The sequence below is a fragment of the Indicator indicator genome, chromosome 10, assembly GCF_027791375.1.
Source record: "Indicator indicator isolate 239-I01 chromosome 10, UM_Iind_1.1, whole genome shotgun sequence".
NCBI classification, from domain to species: Eukaryota; Metazoa; Chordata; class Aves; order Piciformes; family Indicatoridae; genus Indicator; species Indicator indicator.
The window spans coordinates 18,308,922-18,331,247 of record NC_072019.1 but is presented as its reverse complement, the minus strand read 5'-3'; the positions used below and the strand labels follow the sequence as shown (position 1 = coordinate 18,331,247).

General features: G+C 42.9%; 1 protein-coding gene across 2 annotated transcripts in view; it reads right to left on the bottom strand.

Moving 5' to 3' along the window:
- The window catches only part of XPR1 (xenotropic and polytropic retrovirus receptor 1), a 121,758-nt gene that overhangs the window by 23,822 nt on the left and 75,610 nt on the right, over positions 1-22,326 (bottom strand). For both annotated transcript variants that reach the window (XM_054384486.1, XM_054384488.1), the window contains exons 3-9: positions 18,868-18,969; positions 11,720-11,943; positions 8,016-8,165; positions 6,573-6,656; positions 5,655-5,736; positions 1,876-2,063; positions 1,460-1,639 (exon numbers count right to left, since the gene is read on the bottom strand). In XM_054384486.1, the coding sequence (XP_054240461.1) occupies positions 1,460-1,639; positions 1,876-2,063; positions 5,655-5,736; positions 6,573-6,656; positions 8,016-8,165; positions 11,720-11,943; positions 18,868-18,969 (1,010 nt within the window). The remainder of the gene's footprint in view (positions 1-1,459; positions 1,640-1,875; positions 2,064-5,654; positions 5,737-6,572; positions 6,657-8,015; positions 8,166-11,719; positions 11,944-18,867; positions 18,970-22,326) is intronic.

Below are 22,326 nucleotides of genomic sequence, written 5' to 3'. Positions count from 1 at the left end.
CCTCCTTTCAGCCAGCGAGCTGCCAGCGGCTGCACGGAGGAGTAAAATACACCCAGGCAGGCAATTACCTACAATAGAAATTAGAAAAGCCTGAGTTACCCTTTATGTGGTTTGTCTGGCCTCTTTTTTTTTTCCCCCCTACCTTCCACCTAACACACAGCCAGAATTACTGTGTCATTTCCCACCATTAAGGTGATCTTGCATTTTGATGTAGCTCTTATTTCCCCAGGAGACCTCAGGATGAAATGGCCTCTGCACACTCAAAGGCATGCTTGTGTCATGGACTGCAGCGTAGCCCAGAGACAGCTGGGGATGGAGCAGCTACTGGAAGCTGCCTGAAGAGCTTTGAGAACACAGATTCTTACCCTGTTAAGGTAAATTAACACAACTATTGCTCACAAGGGTTAGAGCACTGCCAGTGCTTCCCTTAGCACCAAGGGGCAGCAGCAACACTAATGAGGCCTGGGACTACAAGGTACAACTAGGAGACATGGCTGACGCTGGAAGGCGAAAAAGGAAGGAAACTGAAATAGCAGTAAGCTATCAAACCAAGTAACAGAGGCAAGCACACAGAGATTAACTAGCTGTGTCTATACCTGCACACACATGCTTGAAGCATGATTCTGCATTTCATCTTTGTCATGTTCCAGATAAGTTAATTGTTTTAATTGGCACTAAAATAATTCTATGAATAACATCAGCCAGCCAAACCCTCTCCTGCCCAATGCTCTCAGAGCAGATCCAGCAAGAATAAGGCATCAAGGGAACCAACTTGATTAAAGTCAATTTAAAAGGGCACACAGGGTGGGGGATGAACTTGTGAAGCAGCCATTTGGGAAGAAACTGATGAGCCATCCAACATGTTTGAAAACTGCTCTTTTGGAGCTCTCACCTATAACTGGAACATTGAAGTAGCACACACATTTCACATTCAATTTAACAGATTTGTCTTACTAGAAAATAGGAGCTGGGTCTAAAATAAATGGTTTATGACCACAAAAAACCCCAACACTTAAGAACCTATTTTTTTTAAGCAGTAACTTTTGTGAAGGTTCCCTTTCCATCAGTAAATCCTCTCAGTGTTGGCACTCACCCCAACAGGGCTGACAAGCAATCATGCAGCTTTACCTTTGAGCACTGTAACCCTCTCTTTAGATACTTTAAGCAACAAACAAACAAAGATATCTGAGTGTTTCTGTATGTGCAAAAGTATGTGTACAGCTGTCTATAGGAAGATTAGCAAGTAGTTACCTGCAACAGAAAGATAATGACAGACTGGTAGAGACAAGCAGAAGCTGCTTGTAGTCCATACCCTATCAAGTCTGCTATGTGAATACGCAGTGGTATAAGAATCCCTCTCTCCTGAAGATTAGTGACACCTCTATGAACTTAACTGCTATTGCTCAGCTACAGCTTTTTTTTTTTAAATGTATTTATTTAAATCAGGTTTGAGACTTACCAATAGTTTGAGCAGCCAAAACCGGGACTTGTAATATAAGGTTTTGGTAGGGTTGATGAGAAAAAGCAACATGAAGCCATACAAGATGAGTGGATTCACCTGCATGGGGATGTAGGTGAATTTACCATATATACATGCCAGCAGGCTCAGGCACCACAAAACCCCCAGGAACCCAGCAATCTACAGAGGAATAAAAAAACAAAGACACAAAGATACCTTATGAAAATACAACTTCCAAACCTACAATGAATTCTCATTACTAGGAAAGGGAGAGCAGTGCTCAATCCTGTAATCTAATCAGACTTCAGCAACTTCCTCTTCTAATTGTATTAGACCTTCTTGCCAGGAAACAGTGCAGGATTTATCTTGCTGAGACGTCGCGCAGCTCAACCACTCCTACAATCTGCTCTGGTTACCTCAAAGAGATGTTGATGGGACAAGTTGCTGCGGGGATTGAGTTCGAAGATGAGGACGTGATTCACTCCAGCCTGTCTCCAGCCATATGTGTTGATGCCCAAGAGAAAGAGGAATTCTATCAGGAGAAAGCCACCTCGATAGATTCTCACCAGTGGCCACACATTTGGTCCATCTATAAAAGCCACACCTAGCAAAGAGAAAAATTGAACAACCTCAGCAACAGCACAAGTCATGTCACGAAGTAAAGCTGTGCTCCACTGCTGGAACAGGTTGCCCAAAGATGTGGCTGAGATGCATCCCTGGAGACATTCAAGGTCAAACTTGATGGGACTCTGAGCAACCTGATCTAGTTGGAGATGACCCTGCTCACTGCAGGGAAGTTGGACAGGATGACCCCTTTGAGGGTCCCTTCCAACTCAATGCATTTTGTGATGCTCAGATGATGGGCTGTAGCCCACAAAAAGAAGAGTATGCTCCTGCACACCTGCATATTGCAGCAAGTAGAGGACTATTTGCCTAAGCTGTCAGAGGATATTGGAGTATTTTAGAGTATTTAGGAGCCTTCTGGGAAAAATTCACTCTGCAGCTGGTGTAGTTGGGTCATTAGCAGCATCTTAAATCCCATGTCTCACACTACACAGGCATAAGGGACAGCACTAGCATAAATCGTGACTATACACACTAAAATGTTCTGGTTTAATGGAGATGAAATCCCAACAGACAGATAGAACAAATACTTCAGCTCCCCACAAAAACCAAGAAGCACTATTTACAGCATTTCAAACAATGCTGAACTGGGCCTCATCACTGAGCTCAACACCACTGTAATGTCATGCATATTCGTAACGAGCAGCGCGATACCCAGCCGCACCCAAACAGAAATCCCAGCATAAGGCAGCAATACTGGCAAGCCTGTTGCTTCCTTTGTTCAGTCTTTCAGGGGTCTGGAAAGAAATGTGCTTAATTTCAGTCTGTGAGCAGCCTTATGCAGCAGCAGCTTGTTCTAGCACAAGCCTCTGCAAAAATCCCATCCCCCAGTTGCCCAATGTGTGTTTCATGAGGAAAGCAGAAATAAAATGCAGTTATTTGATTCCTCAACTTCAGTTTTGTTGAGTGTTTTCTTAGCAACATGCTCTTTAAGGTGGGAGAAAAAGAACATGCCACTTTACAGAACTGATGCTGAGGGTTTACCCCCACAAACCTTCCTGTCTAAATTACAGCCCCAGGTTTTTCTACTTCATCTTCAGAGAAAGTGCATCCATAAGAAGCTTCATCTGCTCAGCATCTGTACTTTATACTACATAAAAATTAAGAAGGAAAACTGTGCAAGGACAAACGACTCAACAACTGTTGCTTTAAATTTAAAAACTTAAAGGAACTGTTGGATTCAGACAAGAGAGTCAATGCTACGAACAGAAACGCCAGACACCCTAAAGAAGCTGGAAGAAATTAGTCTTAAATGTGAAATTGCAAAAGCAGTCTTTCAAATGCCTGCAGACAAAACCAGAAAGTCTAGGATGGATGTACTATTTGAGATGGAACACCCAGACAAAGGGTTATCCTGAGCTGAACACAGTTCAATATGACAGGACATAGCATATGACTTCCACAGCTGATGCCTGCTAATCTTCCTGGGTGGTAGAGGACCATAACTGCAGTGTGGAACAGGAGCCAGTTCTAGAGAAAAAGCACACAGTGAACAGTGCAAGCAGCTGAGATATTAAGATATGCTAAGAGTATTTCTGTAGATTTTCTCCTCTGACACTAGGGCCCTATCTAGTTTAGCTTCACAGCAGAAAGATATCCTGACCAGTTTGACTGAAGAACCTCAAGGACCTTGCTTGCAGGGAGGTGCCCAGCAAAGGTGCATGAGGTCTCAAAGTGGCATAACCCAGTCCAGGGCTCTGTGTTACAGCCCTGAGGCAAAGGAATTTTCTATTTGTACAGTTTCCACTTAAATCCACCACAAGTGAAGTCACCTCCCAGAGTCAGCAGGCACACAGCACTTGATAGACTCATCCCTTCAGCAAGTGCAGGCTGTGAACAGGGTGCTCAGAGGAAAATGTCCCTAGTGACAAGCCCAAAGACATCACAGCCTAATTCTGAAACAAGAGACAAGGCACTGGTGAAGCATGAACCTTGAGATTTTGCATGAAATCTCACAGGGGTCTGGTTAATAAAACACCTGACCATTTCCATGAAATTTCAACCTCAGTTATATACCAGCTTGGCACCAGCTAGGAAAGCTGACACAGAAATAGCGAAGTCTCAAAATTCATACTCTCTGGGGTGGTTACACCCTCCTGGGATCTCCCCGTAACAGCCTATAACAGACTCCAAGTTATGAACTGATCTCTGCAAAATGTTGCTGTAGCCTTAAAACCAGGCAATACAGAAGTGGTTTACTATCAGAAGTCATGTTCTAATGCTGTTTCACAGATTCTACACATACAACACTCAAATCTGATCTTGGTCAATCAAGCCATAAGAACAATTTGGCAAAAGTAGCAGAGAACAAAATAATATCCAGTTAAACCCAAACACTTTCCAGTATGAATACAGTTTTTGCCCAGTATCTGAAGTAATTTACAGATGATTCCATATCAGATCATGGCTGCTGACACAAACACACCCATTATTCACACCAAGTTTGTAATATCTGCTTTAGAGATGTAACCATTTTTATGAATTCATCCTCACAACTGTGTCACCACTTCATTCTTAATACTGAGAGAGAAAGCAAACAACTGGTTTCAATCACATTTGCATCTCACACAGAGATCAAACATGTAAGTAACAGGAGGGGAAAAAAAAGATACGATGAATAAAAACCAGCTTCTACACATTGATCAGACCCTTCACACAGGTCAACTTTCTGCCTCTACCAGGGGAAGACCAAATGGGAAGCACTGCAACCAGCTTCTCAAACACAGACATTTTATCCCAAGAGAGGACTGGATCCAATTACAGAGATGTCTGATGAAAAATTCTTTCAAGTCAAAACCCAGAGTCGTGGGCTTTCCCTTATGCAGGGGCTCATACGTTGATTTCAGCTTTTTCCTTTGTACTGCTTAAGCAAGTTTCACCACCACAGAAATCACACACACAATTAGCAAAGCTGCTGCTGATCAAGCACCGTATCTGGATCTATGCCATGATCATGGCTTTCACTCTAATCACAGTCCAAACTCAGAAGGCACAAAAGAACAGAACAAAAGCTGAGTTATGCAATAATTTATCATAGCTTTTAAATGATCTTGCCAAAACCTGCCAACAAGAAAAAGTCAATTAATTGCAGTAATAGGCACCAGACATTGACATCCTAAACATTTCTGCATGAAAACATGCCAAGTGACATGGTGTTGACACAGCTCTGTGGCTGGTCTCATTCTCCACAGGGTGTAAGTACCATGCAAAATTCAAGCTCTACAAGCACCTTTTTGAAGGTAGGTGAGAGCTATTAGTTCACAGAATGATGACAGAAATTTGTCTTTATCCATGTATGCTGCACTTCGAGAATATCCCTCCAAGAATAAGGAGGAATCAGGAGCACAAACCAGCATATGTGCAAAATTCAAAATCTGCACATACAACACGAGAGAAGAACACAATCAGCAACTGAGCAGAACTAATACTCCACAACTATGTGATCTGACTCAGGCTGATCAAACCCAGAACATCCTAATCAAACCAGTTCAGGTCCAGGCCCTCACTAAGTGACAAGGACATATTCAAAGCAAAGCATGGCAGCCAGCTGGGTCCAGCCAAGGATACCCACCTGAAAGTATGACGGTGACATTGAGTGCAATGAACAATCCACAGAATAGTCCAACCCTGAATGTAGTCCAGGCTGGTACAGGCTGTGAAGAAAGCAATGGTGGAATTAAGGTGGGGTAAAGAGGTTATCAGCAAAGTCAGGAGAATTTGCAGAGTAAATTTAAAATCAGAGATACAATGCTCTGGTCTCTGATTGCACTCTTGTTCTTGAAGTGAGGGTTTTTAAACTGAAAATGATGCATAATCACAGAATCAGTCAGGGTTGGAAGGGACCACAAGGATCATCTAGTTCCAACCCTCCTGCCATGGGCAGGGACACCTCACGTTACACATCAGGCTGGCCAGAGCCTCATCCAGCCTGGCCTTAAACACCTCCAGGGATGGGGCCTCAACCACCTCCCTGGACAACCCATTCCAGGCTCTCACCACTCTCATGGTGAAGAACTTCTTCCTCACATCCAGTCTGAATCTCCCCACTTCCAGCTTTATTCCATTCCCCCTAGTCCTATCACTGCCTGATATCCTAAGAAGTCCCTTCCCAGCTTTCTTGTAGGCCCCCTTCAGATACTGGTATATAATATTCTTGCTCACATTGCTGCTGTGCTGAAGCAGAGCTTGGACATCGCAATACCCTTTGAAAAATATTTCAGTGCACACAAAAAATAAGCATAGATTATTATTAGCACAGATTTCCTTTTAATATTTATCTCATCCCTTCATTACTTTGTCTGCATGCATAGGGGTAGTAAGCTATCTCCAAACCTTCTGGAACTGAAGCAGATTATGTGACCATGCCCCACACACAATTGGCAAAGCATGATCACATCAATTATTTTCACTACTTTGTTCAGATGGTGAATGCAATTTGGCTCCTTGACAAGTCAGAGAAGCAGCTTTGCTACATGACTTGATCTCTCACCTGAGCTGCTCCTAAGGGTGGAACACGCAAACGTTTCATAGCCTTCTGTCTGTCTCCATCTTCTAATTCATTGGTCACCACTTCCTAAGGAGGTAAAGATACAGATTACAGAAGTTCATTCAAATGATAAGCACATGGTACTGCATTAAAACCAAAAGTAAGGGTAGATTTTCCTGCCCCTCTACTCTGCCCTAGTGAGGTTTCATCTGGGGTACTGTGCCCAGTTTTGGGCTCCCCAGTTCAAGAGAGAGGGAACTACTGGAGAGAGTCTTCAGCGGAGGAAAGGCTGAGAGACTCAGGGCTGTTTAGCCTGGAGAAGAGAAGGCTGCTCAATATTCACAAATACCTTAAGGCTGAGTGTAAAGAAGAGGTGCCAGTCTCTTTTCACTGGTGCCCGATGATAGGATACAAACTGGAACACAGGAAGTTCCACCTCAACATGAGACAAAACTTCTTTACTGTGAGGGTGACAGAGCCCTGGAACAGGATGCCCACAGAAGCCACAGAGTCTCCTTCTCTGAAGATTTTAAAAACCCAGTCAGACACATTCCTGTATGACCTGCCTTAGGTGATCCTGCTTTGGCAGGGGTGTTGGACTAGATGATCTGCAGAAGTCCCTTCCAACCCCTACAATTCTGTCATTTCCGAGTTACATTTGAGCCCTGGCCTGGTAATCTTCTAAAACACAGTGAACAAAGGTATGAAAAGCTCACCATGTTGCATCAAGTTATCACAGAATACAAGCTAATCACAGAATCATAGAATCAACAAGGTTGGAAAAGACTTGAGAGATCATCAAGTCCAACCTATCACCCAGAACCTCATGACTAACTAAACCATGGCTTCAAGTGCCATGTCCAATCCTTTTTAGAACACCTCCAGGGATGGTGACTCCACCACCTCCCTGGGCAGCACATTCCAATGGCAGATCACTCTTTCTGTGAAGAACTTTCTCCTCACCTTGAGCCTAAACTTCCCCTGGTGCACCTTGAGACTGTGCTGGTTGCCTGGGAGAAGAGACCAACCCCCACCTGGCTACAACCTCCTTTCAGGTAGTTGTAGAGAGCAATAAGGCCACCCCTGAGCCTCCTCCTCTTCAGGCTAAACAGTCCCAGCTCCCTCAGCCTCTCCTCATAGGGTTTGTGCTCAAGACCTCTCATCGGCCTCGTTGCTCTTCTCTGGACACGTTCAAGTGAGTCAATATCCTTCTGAAATTGAGGAGCCCAGAATACTGCACAACTGAAAAGTTACCATTCTAAAGAGAACACTCCCAAATTTATGCAAGCGGTGCCATAAATCAGGGGCATTTCAAGATCAATTGACAGTTGTCTTAGTGATGAACACGAGTTACAGTGAAGACAAGGCATTATGGGAAGTGGTAGTGAGGGAGAAAACATTGCTACCTAGGTAAACGAGGAGCAGTGCCCAGACTAGCATCTTTACCTCTGTTTCAGAGATAAGCTGGTTGATCTTCTTGCAGGTGTAGAAGGGGGCCACCTCCACCTCGGCTACCCGCCATTCTGCTCCCCGGGCTGTCTCCAGGTTCTTGTCATGCTTCTTTAAGATCTTGCGGAAGCCGGTGAAATTCAGGTTCTGCAGACAAAGGAAAAGAGTTGGTGCCTTTTAACCTCACTCAGCTCTCAAGAAACTTAATGGTTGGGATTTCCAGGGCTAGCAAAAACAAAAAAAAAAAAAAAGGAATGGTTAGTAAGAATCAAATGATTGTCTCTTCTGTTGAATTATTGCTTTATTAGAAGCAATACAGATTCCTTGCAAATAACAGAAAAAAAAAAAGTGGGCTGTGTTAGGTTAAAGGAAATCAAGAGTTAATTGGCATAACCACAAAGAAGAGTCCTCCAAAAGCTAGGGAGTCCCATGGGGACAGACAGTTCATCCCAGGATACTGTAATCTGTTATTCTATTCCATTTCCTTGTATTCTTCTACTTAAGGGAATGCACAGCCAGATCTCTCTCTCTCTCCTCCCCAGGAAGAGGGTGCATCTTATCTCATGGTCTGTGGGGGGATGGCTTTCTTGGCTGGCAGGGAACTTCCAGCTACACAACTGGGCCTGGTGAGGCAGCGATAGGCCTGAGCCTAGGCAGGGAGAAGTTAGATCTGCTCTTGGGACTGCTGAGGTGAAGGGGTTGGAGTTTCTGGAAGGCTCTGCCCTCATAGGCCCAGGTGAAAGACTGAGCCTAGTTCCTGAGTGTATTCTGTCTACCTGAATACCTTTTGTATATATTTGTAAATAGAAATTCCATTTAAACATCCAATCAGTGTGGAGCATTTTTCTCTTACTTCTTGTGAAGGGATTAAAATCTTCTCTGTCCTTTTGCCCTGGGCAGCTCGTGGCTCAAAACTAGGACGAGGGCACAGAAAGAGACAACTTATTTGCAGGGAGTTACCTAGAAGTTGTATTCCCTGAAAAGCCCAGTCACTGTCACTTTTCTCCTTAATGCAGGAAGTAACAATGTCCCTGATGAAACCTCACTGAAGTCATGTAATAACCTTTGGACATACTCAAAACCCATATACTTGAAGTTCTTTCAAGATATGCTCCCTCTGGGTACAGCTTACTGTATATATATCCCCAGGCACTGCAACTCTGCAACTGTTCTCTGGATTGCTTATAACAAACATAACATGGTTTTCCTGTAGCTTGCTTTGTCCTAAATCTCACAGTCATTACAAATCCTTCAAGGAGTTTTCCCCTTCTGAAAAAGCTAGGCTGACTTCTACTGTCTTTAAACTTTACATTGTTTGCAAATCAAGCTCTCCAGTAAGTATATTACAGAAGAGAAATCCTTGAACAAAAGCTTTAAACGCTATGGATTAAATGCAGACAAGTGGCATCCCCAGAGCAGCATCTTTTCCCATGGAGTACCTTGCATAAGGACTGCAAAATTAGTTTAGGCTTGCAAATGTGAGAAATAGAACTTCAGTTTGTAGAGATGAGGACATAATGCTGCATTAAAACAAGAATTAATGGCTGATTTCCAAGTTATAGATGAGCCTTGGCCCACTCTTCTAGTGCACAGTAACTAAGGTAGGCAAAGCCCATCACACTGCAGGCAGCTGTGGTGACAAGATGCATTTCAAATCCTTCACTTTATTATATAGAAAACACCACTCAAAAGACTCAACATCTCATTCATGTAACAGCAGGAACACAGACCATGGCAAGACTCACTTCTAAAAAAAAAAAAAAAAATGCAGTTTAGACAGTACCTTGGAAAGAAAACCAGAGAAAACAGTAAAAATCCAGTGCCCTGAGGAGAGGCACCAACTACTCAGTGAAATTATTTTCAATCTATTTATGCTTAAAGTGATTTAATACCAGACCCCAACCATATAGGTGGGGAAATGAGGCTAGGGAGACAGGAGCAGGAAGCCAATGCATTAATGATCTCCATTATTGCAGACAAGATACTTTAATTACTTTCTATTGGAAAAGCCAGCATTCCACCCCAGGGAGAGCAGATTGCTATTTCAGAGATTAGAGATGAAAAAGGAGGGGAAAAAAAAAAAAAGGCAACAAAATGATGATTTTGGTCAGAGATATTTTTCTGTACCCTGAATGAACATCATCCTATGTGCCACATGTGCAACCACAGCCTAACTCTGGTGTGCCTTGGCTGGTCAGGGCATGGTTACACCAGACAATCTAGAACCTCTCCAGAGGTGTTTCACCCTCTGGCTGCACAACTTCTGCAGCTCTGAAGTGCATAATAAAAACCACTGTTGGTTACAGTGGTGCTGCCAAAAAGGAACAGTGATGGAACTGTGAAACAGAACAGTCAAGCAGGGTAGATTTAGACTGAATATCGGGAAGAAATTCTTTACAGTGAGGGTGGTGAGACCTGAACTTCTGGCAACAAAACCCAAGAACATTTGTGTGCAAGATGCCTTTCTTCAAGAAAAAATAGGAAAAGATTTTCCAAAGGAATGACCTATGCCATTTCCTATTTAAATTCTTCTTGAAATCACTCCAAAAGTGATTTTTTTTTGTAACCAAGAGTAAGAGCTCTCTTTTCTTCTTCTGAAAACAGAAGTGGAGAAATCACAGCAGGTAACACTGCTTCACTCCATGCCAGAGCTCCACCTTTCCCAGGGTTTTAAACTAGAAACTATCTCTAAAAGTTAAAGGACTTTACTGATGAATAGCTTCCAGGCGTGCTCAAAGACATAACATCGCTAACAAGCACACAGAATTTTGTAATAATTAAGATTTGCCCATATTGCAGAATGGTATTCAGTTAATTCTTAGAGCAAATTTTTTTCCAGTAGAATTCTTCAGCACAATGCTGGTAAAGATCTAACTACAGATGTACTGAATTTTTAGTTCAAACATTCTTATTTACCAAGCTAAAAACCCTCACAATAACACATTTTAAAGTGTTTCAGAGCATTCAATGCCAAAAGAGCTAGACCAACAAAACAGATCTTCAGCTTCAGATTCTTGTTTCAAGATTTTTTTTTAAAAGAAATTTAGCATCTGCAGTATTTATCATGCCCTTTCGTGGCACAAATCCAAGCACAAGTAAAGATTTGGGGTTTTCATACTTCAAGGCAAACAAGCCTGTATCCTACAGAACTAAAAACTTTTTATTCCCTTTTTTTTTAATGAATGCTTTAACAAGAACTTCTGATAGAGCAAGGTCACAGGCACTACCATGGTAACGCCAAGAGAAAACAGCATGATAACACTGCAAGCTTCATTGCAAATATTACATAAAAGAGCTTCTTCCCCCAACTTGCCCGCTCCAGACCTGCCCAGAACAACACACTACAGAAGGAGGTCTTGATGTGACTTCGTGTTCTGGCCACACCTGGGCCAAGGATGCTGGGGTCAGCCAGCCCAGAAAAGGAAAGAAGAAGGTACTTCTGCAGGTCAGCTTAGCATTTCTAGCTCTACAAAAAGCAACAAGACACAGGCTGCTAGCTGCTGGGCATCCACCTTTTCTTTAAAAATGTTTAGGGACATGAATTTAAAAAAAAAAAAAAATAAAATCAATTAACCCAAAAAACCCAAACAAGCAACCCAACAAAACCAAAACCTGTCTTGAAGGGGGCAACTCAAAGATACACAAAGCACAGAAGCCATTTCCACACAGGGCTTGGTAACACCACCTCTTTTAGCGTGTACCTGATAGTTCTGCAGTAAGATGAGGCTGAGGTAGAGCTCGCTGAAGGCCAATTTCAGATCTCTGATATTCCTGTGCTGGACACGCTCCTCATGGGACAGGTGGAAGACCGGCTTTCGGCGCCGCTGCAGCGTGGAGGCTCCGCTGGCTTCTTTCTGTGCGTCCAAAGTTGACTGCAACTCAGTCCGAAGAGTAGTAAACCTGCGCTGAGCTTCTGCAAGCTTTTCTGTTAGGAAGGAAGGAAAGGAAAAAAGCAGGTGAGAGGAGAGCAAACTGTCTCCTGAGCCCCTAAAAAGCACTCTCCCCTTTCACAGAATCGCTTTGGTTGGAAAAGACCTTTAAAATCGAGTCCAACCATTACCCAACTCTACCAAGTCTGGTGCTAATCCATGCCCCTCAGGACCACATCTCTCAATCTTTTAAAACACCTCCAGGGATAGGGATTTAACCACCTTCCTGGGGAACCTGTTCCAGTGTTTGAAAACCCTTGCAGTCCAGAATTTTCTTCTAAACCTCTCCTGGGGCAACTTGTGGCCACTTCCTGTCACCCTATCACTTGTTACTAGGGAGAAGAGACTGACCCCCCACACCTCACCACAAACTCCTTTCAGGGAGTTGTAGAGACTGAGAAGGTCTCCCCTCAGCCTTCTTTTCTCCAGATTAAAAAACTCCAGTTCCTTCAGCCTCTCAATGTGCTTGTAGGTAAAAAGCACTGTATTTAAAAGCCTCTCGCGTGGCTTTCTCCCATGAAACATTAAATTCAACAGCTCTGCATATGAAGTCCCTTCTTTTTAAAGGTTTTGATGCACTCCTATGCAAAACATACACATTTTCCAAAATAAAAGATTGTCATGTCAGATAGATCTTAATATAGCCAAATTCAAGAGGCTCTCCCTTCAGCACAGACTAAAGCAGCATCAGAGAAGAACTCAGACCTCTCAACTTCCACCCCAGATCTGATTTCTAGAGGATGCCTATTCCAAGACTGTACAAACACTTGTTATGGATGGAAGAGGCCCCAGCCTGTGTGGCTGCTGCCTGTACCAGGGGCTATAAAGCAGCTCAGGGGCACAGAGTCAGCCCCCTCCATGCTGGCAGGGCCATGGCTGGAGGCAGCCAGGCAGATAGGGTCTTATCCAAATACCAAAGCAGTGACCACACATCTACTCCGGCTGCAAAGAAAGGCTGCTTGCCTTCCTCCAATCAAACAAGTGTATAAAAAGCATTAGGAAAAAAACCTGTGATTAGATATTATGAAACTTGACAGCAAGCAAAGTACTTTTCCTATCTATGCACCCACTACTGACTACGTGTTTACTACCATTTTATATGACAGTAAGGAAATCAAAGGGAAAACAAAACAAGCCACGCTTCAAATGTGATGTTGAATTTTGGAGCTCAGAGAGCAATGCAAGCCCTCTGCCAAGCTCCTGGTGACAGACAAACACAGCTTCTGCTTTGATCAGGAGTTACAACACCACTAGCTGCTGTACATCATCTGCTGTAATAATTTATCCCTCTTATCCTCAGTTTAGGCTCATGCAGGTTAGAAGCGTTGCCTCATTATTTAGTGATTAAAGGAACAGTCAACCTAAGTTTAGATGTAATTTTGATGTCTTTTCAGAACAAGTCAGTGTCTCTTCCTCACATCTCAAGTATCAAAAAGCTGTTCCTTTAAACATGCAGCTTTATGTACTTTCAAAACAATGTTGGCTAAATAGCGATTTTTTATGCTAAACCCAACATAACTGACACCATTATCTTCCTTTTTGTTCTGCACAACTACTTCCCTTCCAGGCTTCCACCCCCCTCATAGTTTTGACATCTCTGTTGATGAGCACCACTGCAGACCATTGGTACTGGCATTGACTGGGAAGATGCCAAGCAGATTCTCAGTGGGAGAGCTGGGAGCTGGAGCCCACAGGACACAGACCACTGCACCAGGAACCACAGAGCCCCAAACTCCTTCCACAACATGAAGCTCTGTCTGACAATCTCCTGACTGTCAATTTAATTCTCTTCATTAATACCTTACATAACAACTTACTGGTAATTCTCAGTTGCTTCCCCACAGAAGTTAGATTGACTCTTATGGGACCAATTTGAACCTTTTCCTCAGCCTTATTCAAGTCTGGTTAATTTTAAGAGCAAAAGTCCTCTGTAAATAATTTTACAGTGCTCTGCATAACATATTTTCCAGAAGGAGAATGCCTTTCTGAACAGAAAATAGGGTTCAATACAGTAAGATCAAGTATGGAAGAGCTTGAACTCTCTAAAACTTTCTTGATTATAAACTTCATTAAGACAGGAAAGGACAACTCCTCTTTGACAACTTCTACAGCTGCAAGGACTCCACTGAACCGAAGCAATGTAACCCTCAGAGAGTGCTGTCTGCCTACAACCACATAATATTTAGCACACACAAGGTCAGACTGCAAAAACAATCTCTCCCCACTTTGGGAACTGTCTCAGCAAGAAGTAAGAGATAGTTGTTAGAATCAAAAGACTTCATGTAAATAAACTCACAAGTTCACTCTCTACATTCAAAACATCCTATCAAACCATCTGTGATACACTGAGATTTCTTTTGGATCCAATTATTAAATATGGAAGAGTTTAAATTGACGTCTTCCAACTGAAGGCACGGTTCCATTGTCCTTATGTCCAGAAAATTCTTAAGATCTATCAGCCTAACAACATAGTATTTAAGGAAAAGACTAAAACTGCTGCAGCAATTTTCCTGTTTGCAAAGCAATATCCATAATAAAAGCATCATCTCCAAATGGAAACATTCTGCTTAATTATGCACTGATAGAGTTGTGTGCTGTCTTTTACAGAGCCCTCTCCGTCCATAGGGGAGGAAAACGTTCCTTTGAGGATGAGGCTTTAAAGGCAACTGACCCAGTCCTATAATGACTTGTCACTCTGGAGAAACAGTAGTCCTGTCATCTTCTCCCTCTTGCCCTCTGTCTTGCACCAACTCCAGTTATCTGGTCCACCAACTGTTTCATTTTATGAACATATAATTTTATCATCAAGATTCATTGCAGAAGCAAAGTAAGAAAAATCATAAATGTGTTCTTAAAAACCTCCCAGGGAATTCCCACAGGAAATAGCAAAGCAGAGTAGAAATTAATTTCTCAGTTTGCAAAGTACTCCTAAAATAACTGAAAAGTCATTTGCCACTACCACTAATTTAACACGTCAAGAAGTGACTTATAAAAAAATTTGTCACTCAGTGCTGGAACAGGCATTTGGCAACTGGAACTATCAAAAAATTCACTGCTATTCTTTTTTCTTCCAATTGAGTATAGATTTCTTGAGTGTAGTCCAAATACTCACAAACTATTTATCAAATCAGATGTACTTAATGGCAGTTTTCCTTCCTACCAAGCTGGGATGATGGTCTGGGGAATTAAGGCTACGTTTGATAAGAGCCGACAGCCCAAGCACATAGTGAAATGCAGAGGCAGTTTGCAGCAGGTACTCCAATCCTGAGTGATCCAGGGAGGAGCTGGGGTCCAGGAGAAGACTATCCCAAGAAGACAGAGCTGTCCATGCTCTGGCAACCCCTGGCAATACTCACTGAGGATTCCTCAGAGCAGAGGAAGACAGTGAAGAAAGGAAGTGGAGGTAACAGAAAAGGTTTGCCTTCCTGAAAATGGACAATATTTATTGTCATAAAGACAAGGGTGTAATAAGCCACATAATAATCCTATAATAAATAGGATGTACCAGGTCCTAATTCAAGCCAACGCATGCCTGGAGTTACAATAGGGTCTGACAGGAGGAATTTATGACATGATCAAGAAGAGGAACCTCTGCTGAAGCATTTCTTGATGCAACTTCATGTTCATAACTTTAATAAAGGGTTTCCATACTATTGAAGTCCTGTCACTCTTCTGCAAAGAAAAGACTTATTTTAATCTTAGCACAAGAGATTTTCCAACTGCATGTATTCTCTCCTACAACTTTCTGAGATGACAGCAAGTTGATAAAACCTTACCCTGTATTATTACTGCCATTTTCAACAGCGCTGGAAAAGGTGTGTGCGTGTGTGGGTGCAGAGCCTCATTAGGGAAAATTATAATCTGTATTGTGCATCTAAATTGACAGGACTTCCTCCACAGAGCTGAGCTTGTAGTACACAGGATCTGATAGAAGTAGAAAAGTATGACAAGTTTCTGAGCATAAAAGCACTTACCTCAGAGCTGGGATGGAAACAGAAGATCTCACAGGGAAACAAAACAGTTATGTACATGAACTGCACGGAGAAAAATGCCTATAAAATGTAAACCCCAGCTGGTCTAGCAAAACATATTGTTTCTATCTACAAGTTGCCCCTTGTCCTGGCACCCACTGTGGCTACAGGGAAACACCTGAAACTCCAGGGAGCCAGAGTATCAGGCACTGCCATCCTAAAACAGATTGGCTTCCCTAGACAGAAGCTGAACACAGGCAAGCTACAGGGCAGTTACTGTGCCTTATTGTGGCCTTTCAATATCTGAAGGGGGCCTACAAGAAAGCTGGGGAGGGACTTTTTAGGATATCAGGTAGTGACAGGACTAGGGGAAATGGAATAAAGCTGGAAGTGGGGAGATTCAGACTGGACGTGAGGAAGAAGTTCTTCACCATGAGAGTGGTGAGAGCCTGGAATGGGTTGTCCAGGGAAGTGGTTGGGGCCCCATCCCTGGAGGTGTTTAAGGCCAGGCTGGATGAGGCTCTGGCCAGCCTGATCTAGTGTGAGGTGTCCCTGCCCATGGCAGGGGGGTTGGAACTACATGATCCTTGTGGTCCCTTCCAACCCTGACTGATTCTAAGATTCTATGATTCTATTCTACTGCATCTACTATGCTTTCAGCTATTCCCATGCTCACAACCCAGATTCTGCTAGCAATAGAGTGGTGAGGCATTGGAACAGGCTGCCCAAGGAGATGGTGGAGTCACCATTCCTGGAGATGTTAAAAAAACAAGTAGATGTGGCTCTTCAGCACATGCTCTAGTGGTCATAGAGGTGTTGGGTAGAAAGTTAGACTTGATGACCTTGGAGGTCTTTCCAACCTTAATGATTCTATGATCATCTGATGGTTATTAAAACATTTTGCACAATTCAACCTTTTCTTTGTTGCCCCATTAAAAACAGAGATAGAAAAGGCTACCACATTGTGCAGCAAATAGCACCAAGTTAATAAATCAACATGGTAAAGTATAGGAGAAGTCAATCATAGAATCAGTTCAGTTGGAAAAGACCTTTAGGAGCAAACCATAGAATCATAGAATGCACTGGTTTGGAAGGAACCTCTAGAGGTCATCTAGTCCAACCCCTCTGTAGTTAGCGGGGACACAGAATCATAGAATGGCTTAGGTTGGAAAGATCATCTAGTTCCAACCTTTGGCATGGGCAGGGACACCTTCCGCTAGACTAGGCTGCTCAAGGCCTCAGCCAGCCTGGCCTTGAACATCTCCAGGGAGCAAAGGGACATCCACAACCTCCCTGGGCAACCTGTTCCAGTGTCTCACCACCTTCACTGGAAAGAATTTCTTCCTAATATGCAGTCTAAATCTGCCCTCAAGCTTCAAGTCATTTCTTCTTGTCCTATCAATACAAGTCCTTGTAAAAGGTCCCTTCCAGCTTTCTTGTAGGCCCTCTTCAGGTACTGGAAGGCTGCTATAAGGTCTCCCCAGAGCCTTCTCTTCTCTAGGCTGAACAGTCCCAATTCTCCTAGCCTGTCCCCATAGGGGAGGTGCTCCAGACCTCTGATCATCTTCATCATCCTCCTCTGCACCTACTTCAACACTTCAATGTCCCTCTCATGCTGGGAACACCAGAACTTGATGCAGTACTCCAAATGGGGTCTCGTGACATCCCCAATAAGTTCGAGTTGCTCAAAGCCCTATCAAGCCTGACCTTGAATGTCTCCAGGGATGGGACCTCCATCACCTTTCTGGACAACTTGTTCCAGTGTTTCACCAACCCCCACAGTTAAAGTCCGTCTTCCTAAAGTCCAATCAAAATCTACCCTCCTCCACTCTAAAACCACTGCCCCATGTTCTAGTGCTACAAGCCTGTAAAAAGTCCCTCCCCAGCTTTCCTGTAGGTCCCACTCAGGTACTGGATGACTGCTATAAGGTCTCCCCAGAGCCTTCTCTTCTCCAGGCTGAAGAGTCCCAACTCTCTCTGCCTTTCTGTCCAATCATTATCTAACTCTATACTAAACCATGTCCCTCAGCAACACATCTCTGCATCTTTCAAACACCTCCAAGAACTGTGATTCATTTATCTCACCATTTTTAAACAGTTTTCCAGTTGAAAGCCCATTTTAAACTTCACCAGAAGAGGCTGCAAACCAGATGAAGTGTAACGGTGGGTGGAACTGGAGAACACTAAGCCTTTTATAGCAATATTACAGAATGAATTTCCAATTACACCACGCCACCACACCATAAAGTTTAATTGCAAAACACAGGACAGGAAAGCAAACTTTGTCAGGGAAAACAACAACCAATAACACCTTGACATACCACAGAATCCCAGAATGGTAGTGGTAGGAAGGGATCTCTGGAGATCATCTAGTCTAACCCTCAGGAACCCCTGCTTATTACCACTGCATCTTTACCCAATTTACTAAACTATTCTATGCACAGCCAATGAGAAATTGCTAATGGCCAATCTGATTCAGAAAGCTGCAAGAATTCAAGTAAGACTTAAATGTTTAAAAACTTGCTGGACATATCAAGATGGTTAAGTTACCATATACAAGCAAGTCCAGTATATCTATTCCTGCACAAGCTCAAGAAACACCAGCTAGGGTGCTTAGCATGTCCAAAACATGCACAGGAGACCATCACTGTGGATAAGCTGAGAAACTGTGACCTACATGTAAGCTACCACTCATCTTTAACAGCATCCTCATAAGGCTCAGCAGGATGCTATTGCAAAGCAACGAAGTCACCTGCACTTCTTTCTCCCTCCATTCAAATACCATGGTTTAGCTCCACATCTGTGATTAAACCTGAGCAGTTTCCCATATGAACCTACCCTGTAATTAGCTGATGCATGACCACTGTGGTTAGTCTGAAAATTTGGGAGAGTCAGACTGTTTTTGTGGTGGTGTTATTTTCCACAAATATACACAAATAAGCACCTCACCTGAATAGAAAATGTTGATTTTGGCAAGTTCTTTCTCACAGGTTTGGAAGAATTTCTCTTCAAACGTGGCGAAACACCTTTTCACTGTGTCCTCATCTGTGTCTGTAAAACAAAACAGAAAAAAACAGCTGTAAAAGAAGAATGCAGGAACAATTCTGTAAGTATCTGCTATGGAAAGATTTCTTCAGAGTAAATTCACCTTCTTTGCCGTGCAGAGAAAGAACAATCAAGTCCAAAGGGCTCTGAAGGAACACATATTTGGCAGTAAAAGGAATTGTGCCAAGACAGAGAAGTAAAGGCTCATTTAAGCAGTAACTGCACCTTGCCCAAAGATCCCATCGTCATTGTGCTATTGTAGATCTCACATGCTTTGTTTCCATTTCCTAACCCAGCTTGTGTGACTACACCTGTAGGGCCATCCTGGATCAAGATTGCTTTTTATTTCCACAGGAACTTGTTCTAGAGGCATCTCACATACCATCACAAAGTTACCCACCCTAAAGCTGCACATCAGTGCAAAGGGAAGACCACGCCTCATCCCCATCTGCCCACCCTGCTGCCACCAGAATCCTGAAGCTACCACTCTGCTGCCATGCCAGCCCAGTACAAAGCCACACAAGCCACTGTAGAGTGGTCCCTCTCCCCTCTCCCACATCACTTCTGCTGCAACAATGAGGCGAACCACATAAGGGAAATATCTTCCAAACAAAATAAAAGCAGATTAAGATTCAGCACAACCACCCTCAACAAGCTGTCATCACTCTATGGCAAGGTTAATCTCTTACATTTACCCATCCAGAAGTTGCTCTGCCTTCCACTCTTGGGCAAGTTCTCCAATACAAACTTCGGTGAGAACAAACCTCTTTAAGAAAGATTGGGGCTTATGGGGGAGCAAGAGTAAAACAAAAGAAAAAAAAAAACATAGTCCTGCACATAGGGGCTGGAAGGGACCTCTGGAGATCATCTACTCAACCCCCACTACTAAAGCAGGTTGCCCAGAATTGCAACATCCAGGTTTTGACTATCTCCAGAGAAGGAGACTCCACAACCCCTCTGGGCAACAAGGTCCAGTGCTCTGGCACCCTCAAAGGAAAGTTTTTCCTTATTTTTCCTTCTTTCTTTTTCCCTGCACAGATGATTTGTGTTTACAACTGCCATCCAAGGGCTTGTGGTAAAGAATTCACAAGGACTCCCAAGGCTGTTTTAAACTCCAGGTCTTGGCTCCCTTTATTATCCAATGATTATACTTGCAGATCTGTGGCTACTCCCAAGGACAAGGGCTCCCTCCCTTGTGCAAACAAACCCTGAAATGACAGGGTTCCAACTCCTCTTTGCCAAAGAAAAGCTGTGGCAGCCCTGAGGTGTCATTACACCCCTACTTGAGACCACTGGCCCAATGTGGACTTTGCAGAGCCCAACACACGCGTGTCCCAGCTGCTCCTGCTCGGCTCAGCGGTACTCTTTGCAGGTAGCAGAAAACACCAGGAGGACAGAAAATAACTCTTGCTTTGGGGCTGGGAACTTCTAACAGCAGAGTCACAGCAGTTGCGACACCGTAACCCTGAGGCCCTACCAGTAAGGCCAATCTGAACTTGCCTGTGAGAGCTCTAATCCTTGACCCAACAGCCGCTAGGCACAGGCAGACAAAATACAAACAGGCAGGTGAAGCAACACAAATTACTGTGTCATCCTTAATATGCAGTGATTTTATTCCCTAGCTGCCTGAAACTATTCAAATAACAGTAATGAGGCTGTATCAAAACAGAGCTGACTCTTAAGGAAGGGCCTGAAGGGTAAATTCATAGAATCATAAAACGTTATGGGTTGGAAAAGGTCTTTAAAAGTCATCTAGTCCAACCTCTTCAGCCCAAAGAGCTTACATATCTCTAGCAGAAAAACTTATCAATAGACAGGATCTGATACAGGGTAATCATCTTCTCCTGCCTTGAAAAATGAAATAAATTGGAAATAAAAGCACAAAGGCTCACTGCTTTCCTGCCTTGGAAACACCGAACCTTTCTGTCATCATTTACTTCTAGGCTTCAGCAAATTCATAAACCAGAAGTAAAATCAAGCAAGATTTTAAACTTCAGCCACTGGAAGCATCCAAGAATAAATAAATCTGCTCAGAAAGCAAAGTATGCTTTTTGTCCATAAAGTCAAGCATGAATATTTCTATACAATTAAAATACCACTTTTTAAAGATATCAAAAAGCTCAGCAAAGCAACATACTGCCTGTTGTTAAACTAACATAATCAGTGCTAAATAAATTAATAAATCTCTTGTTTTGCACATTATTTACCACTTCAGGAAGTGATAAATAAGTATGTTAAGCAGTTTGACTGTATCTGAAGCTTAGAACAGTGAAATGGGCTTTAATACACACAGCAGCCACTAACCTTTGGAAGACTTTCCAAAAACCTTGGGATTAGGAATTCAGGTCTCTATTTCACCCTCAAAACATTGCCGACTCAGAGGAAGGCGAATTCTATACAAACTATTCAAAATCCTATTCAAAATCCTTCTCCAAATGTCAAACACTCTCTTCTAAAAGGTATTTTGCAGACTGTGGTGGATGCCAGCTTTAAAAACCAGGATTCTCAGTAAAAAAAAAAGGTTTCCCTTTGGTTCCATTCTCACTGCTCTTCAGCCATTTAGCTCCAATAATAGATGAGTGCTGCCAAGGCTACTGCCTTTATTTATTTATTTCCCCCCCAAGGCTAGGACAGGACAACGTGTGGGTTTTTTTTTGCCATGAGAAAATCATGGTGCCAGAAACTGGCCTTGGATTCAGAAGCTCCATGACAACATAAGCTCTTTTAAAAGGGCATGTAGCTATTGCTGCCAAGAAGGGCCAGCAGTAACCTTCCTTTTGTTCTTTTTCTATAGCACTAACACTCCATTTACCCTACGCTCCACAAAATTGCCATGGACAAGGCTGCCAAGAAGATAGCCTGATCAATATTGCAGCTTCCTAACCTCATCTTCCTATGTAGTTCCCTGCTGTGAATACAAACCACAGTAAACCTGAAAGGGTCTTGCTTTTACTTGCAAAGCCCAGTTGTAAAGTAGCAGCAATCTGGATCTGCTCCCCTGGTTAGCCACAATTCCCAGTTTGCAGGGAGTTCAGACTCTCAAACAGAGCCTGAAGTTGAAAAATTAATATGCAAGTTACATTCCTGTGCTGTCCCAAGCACTGATTTCTCAGTGCATCTCCAAACTGTTAATTTCTCTTTTTCTGCAGCTGTAGTACATAACTTTGCAAGAAAACACGCAGAAAAACTTTTCTGTTAGAACAGAGCCCTCTAAAAGTCATCATTTATCACAATGAATTTTAAGGTACATTTAAGTTTAAAAAGATTCATTAGCTTTGTGATGAAATCAGCACAGGTGCAGTTCTCTGATTCACTTGTTTGCCACAATCCAGTTTTATCTGAGTAAGGTTATTTCAGCACTTC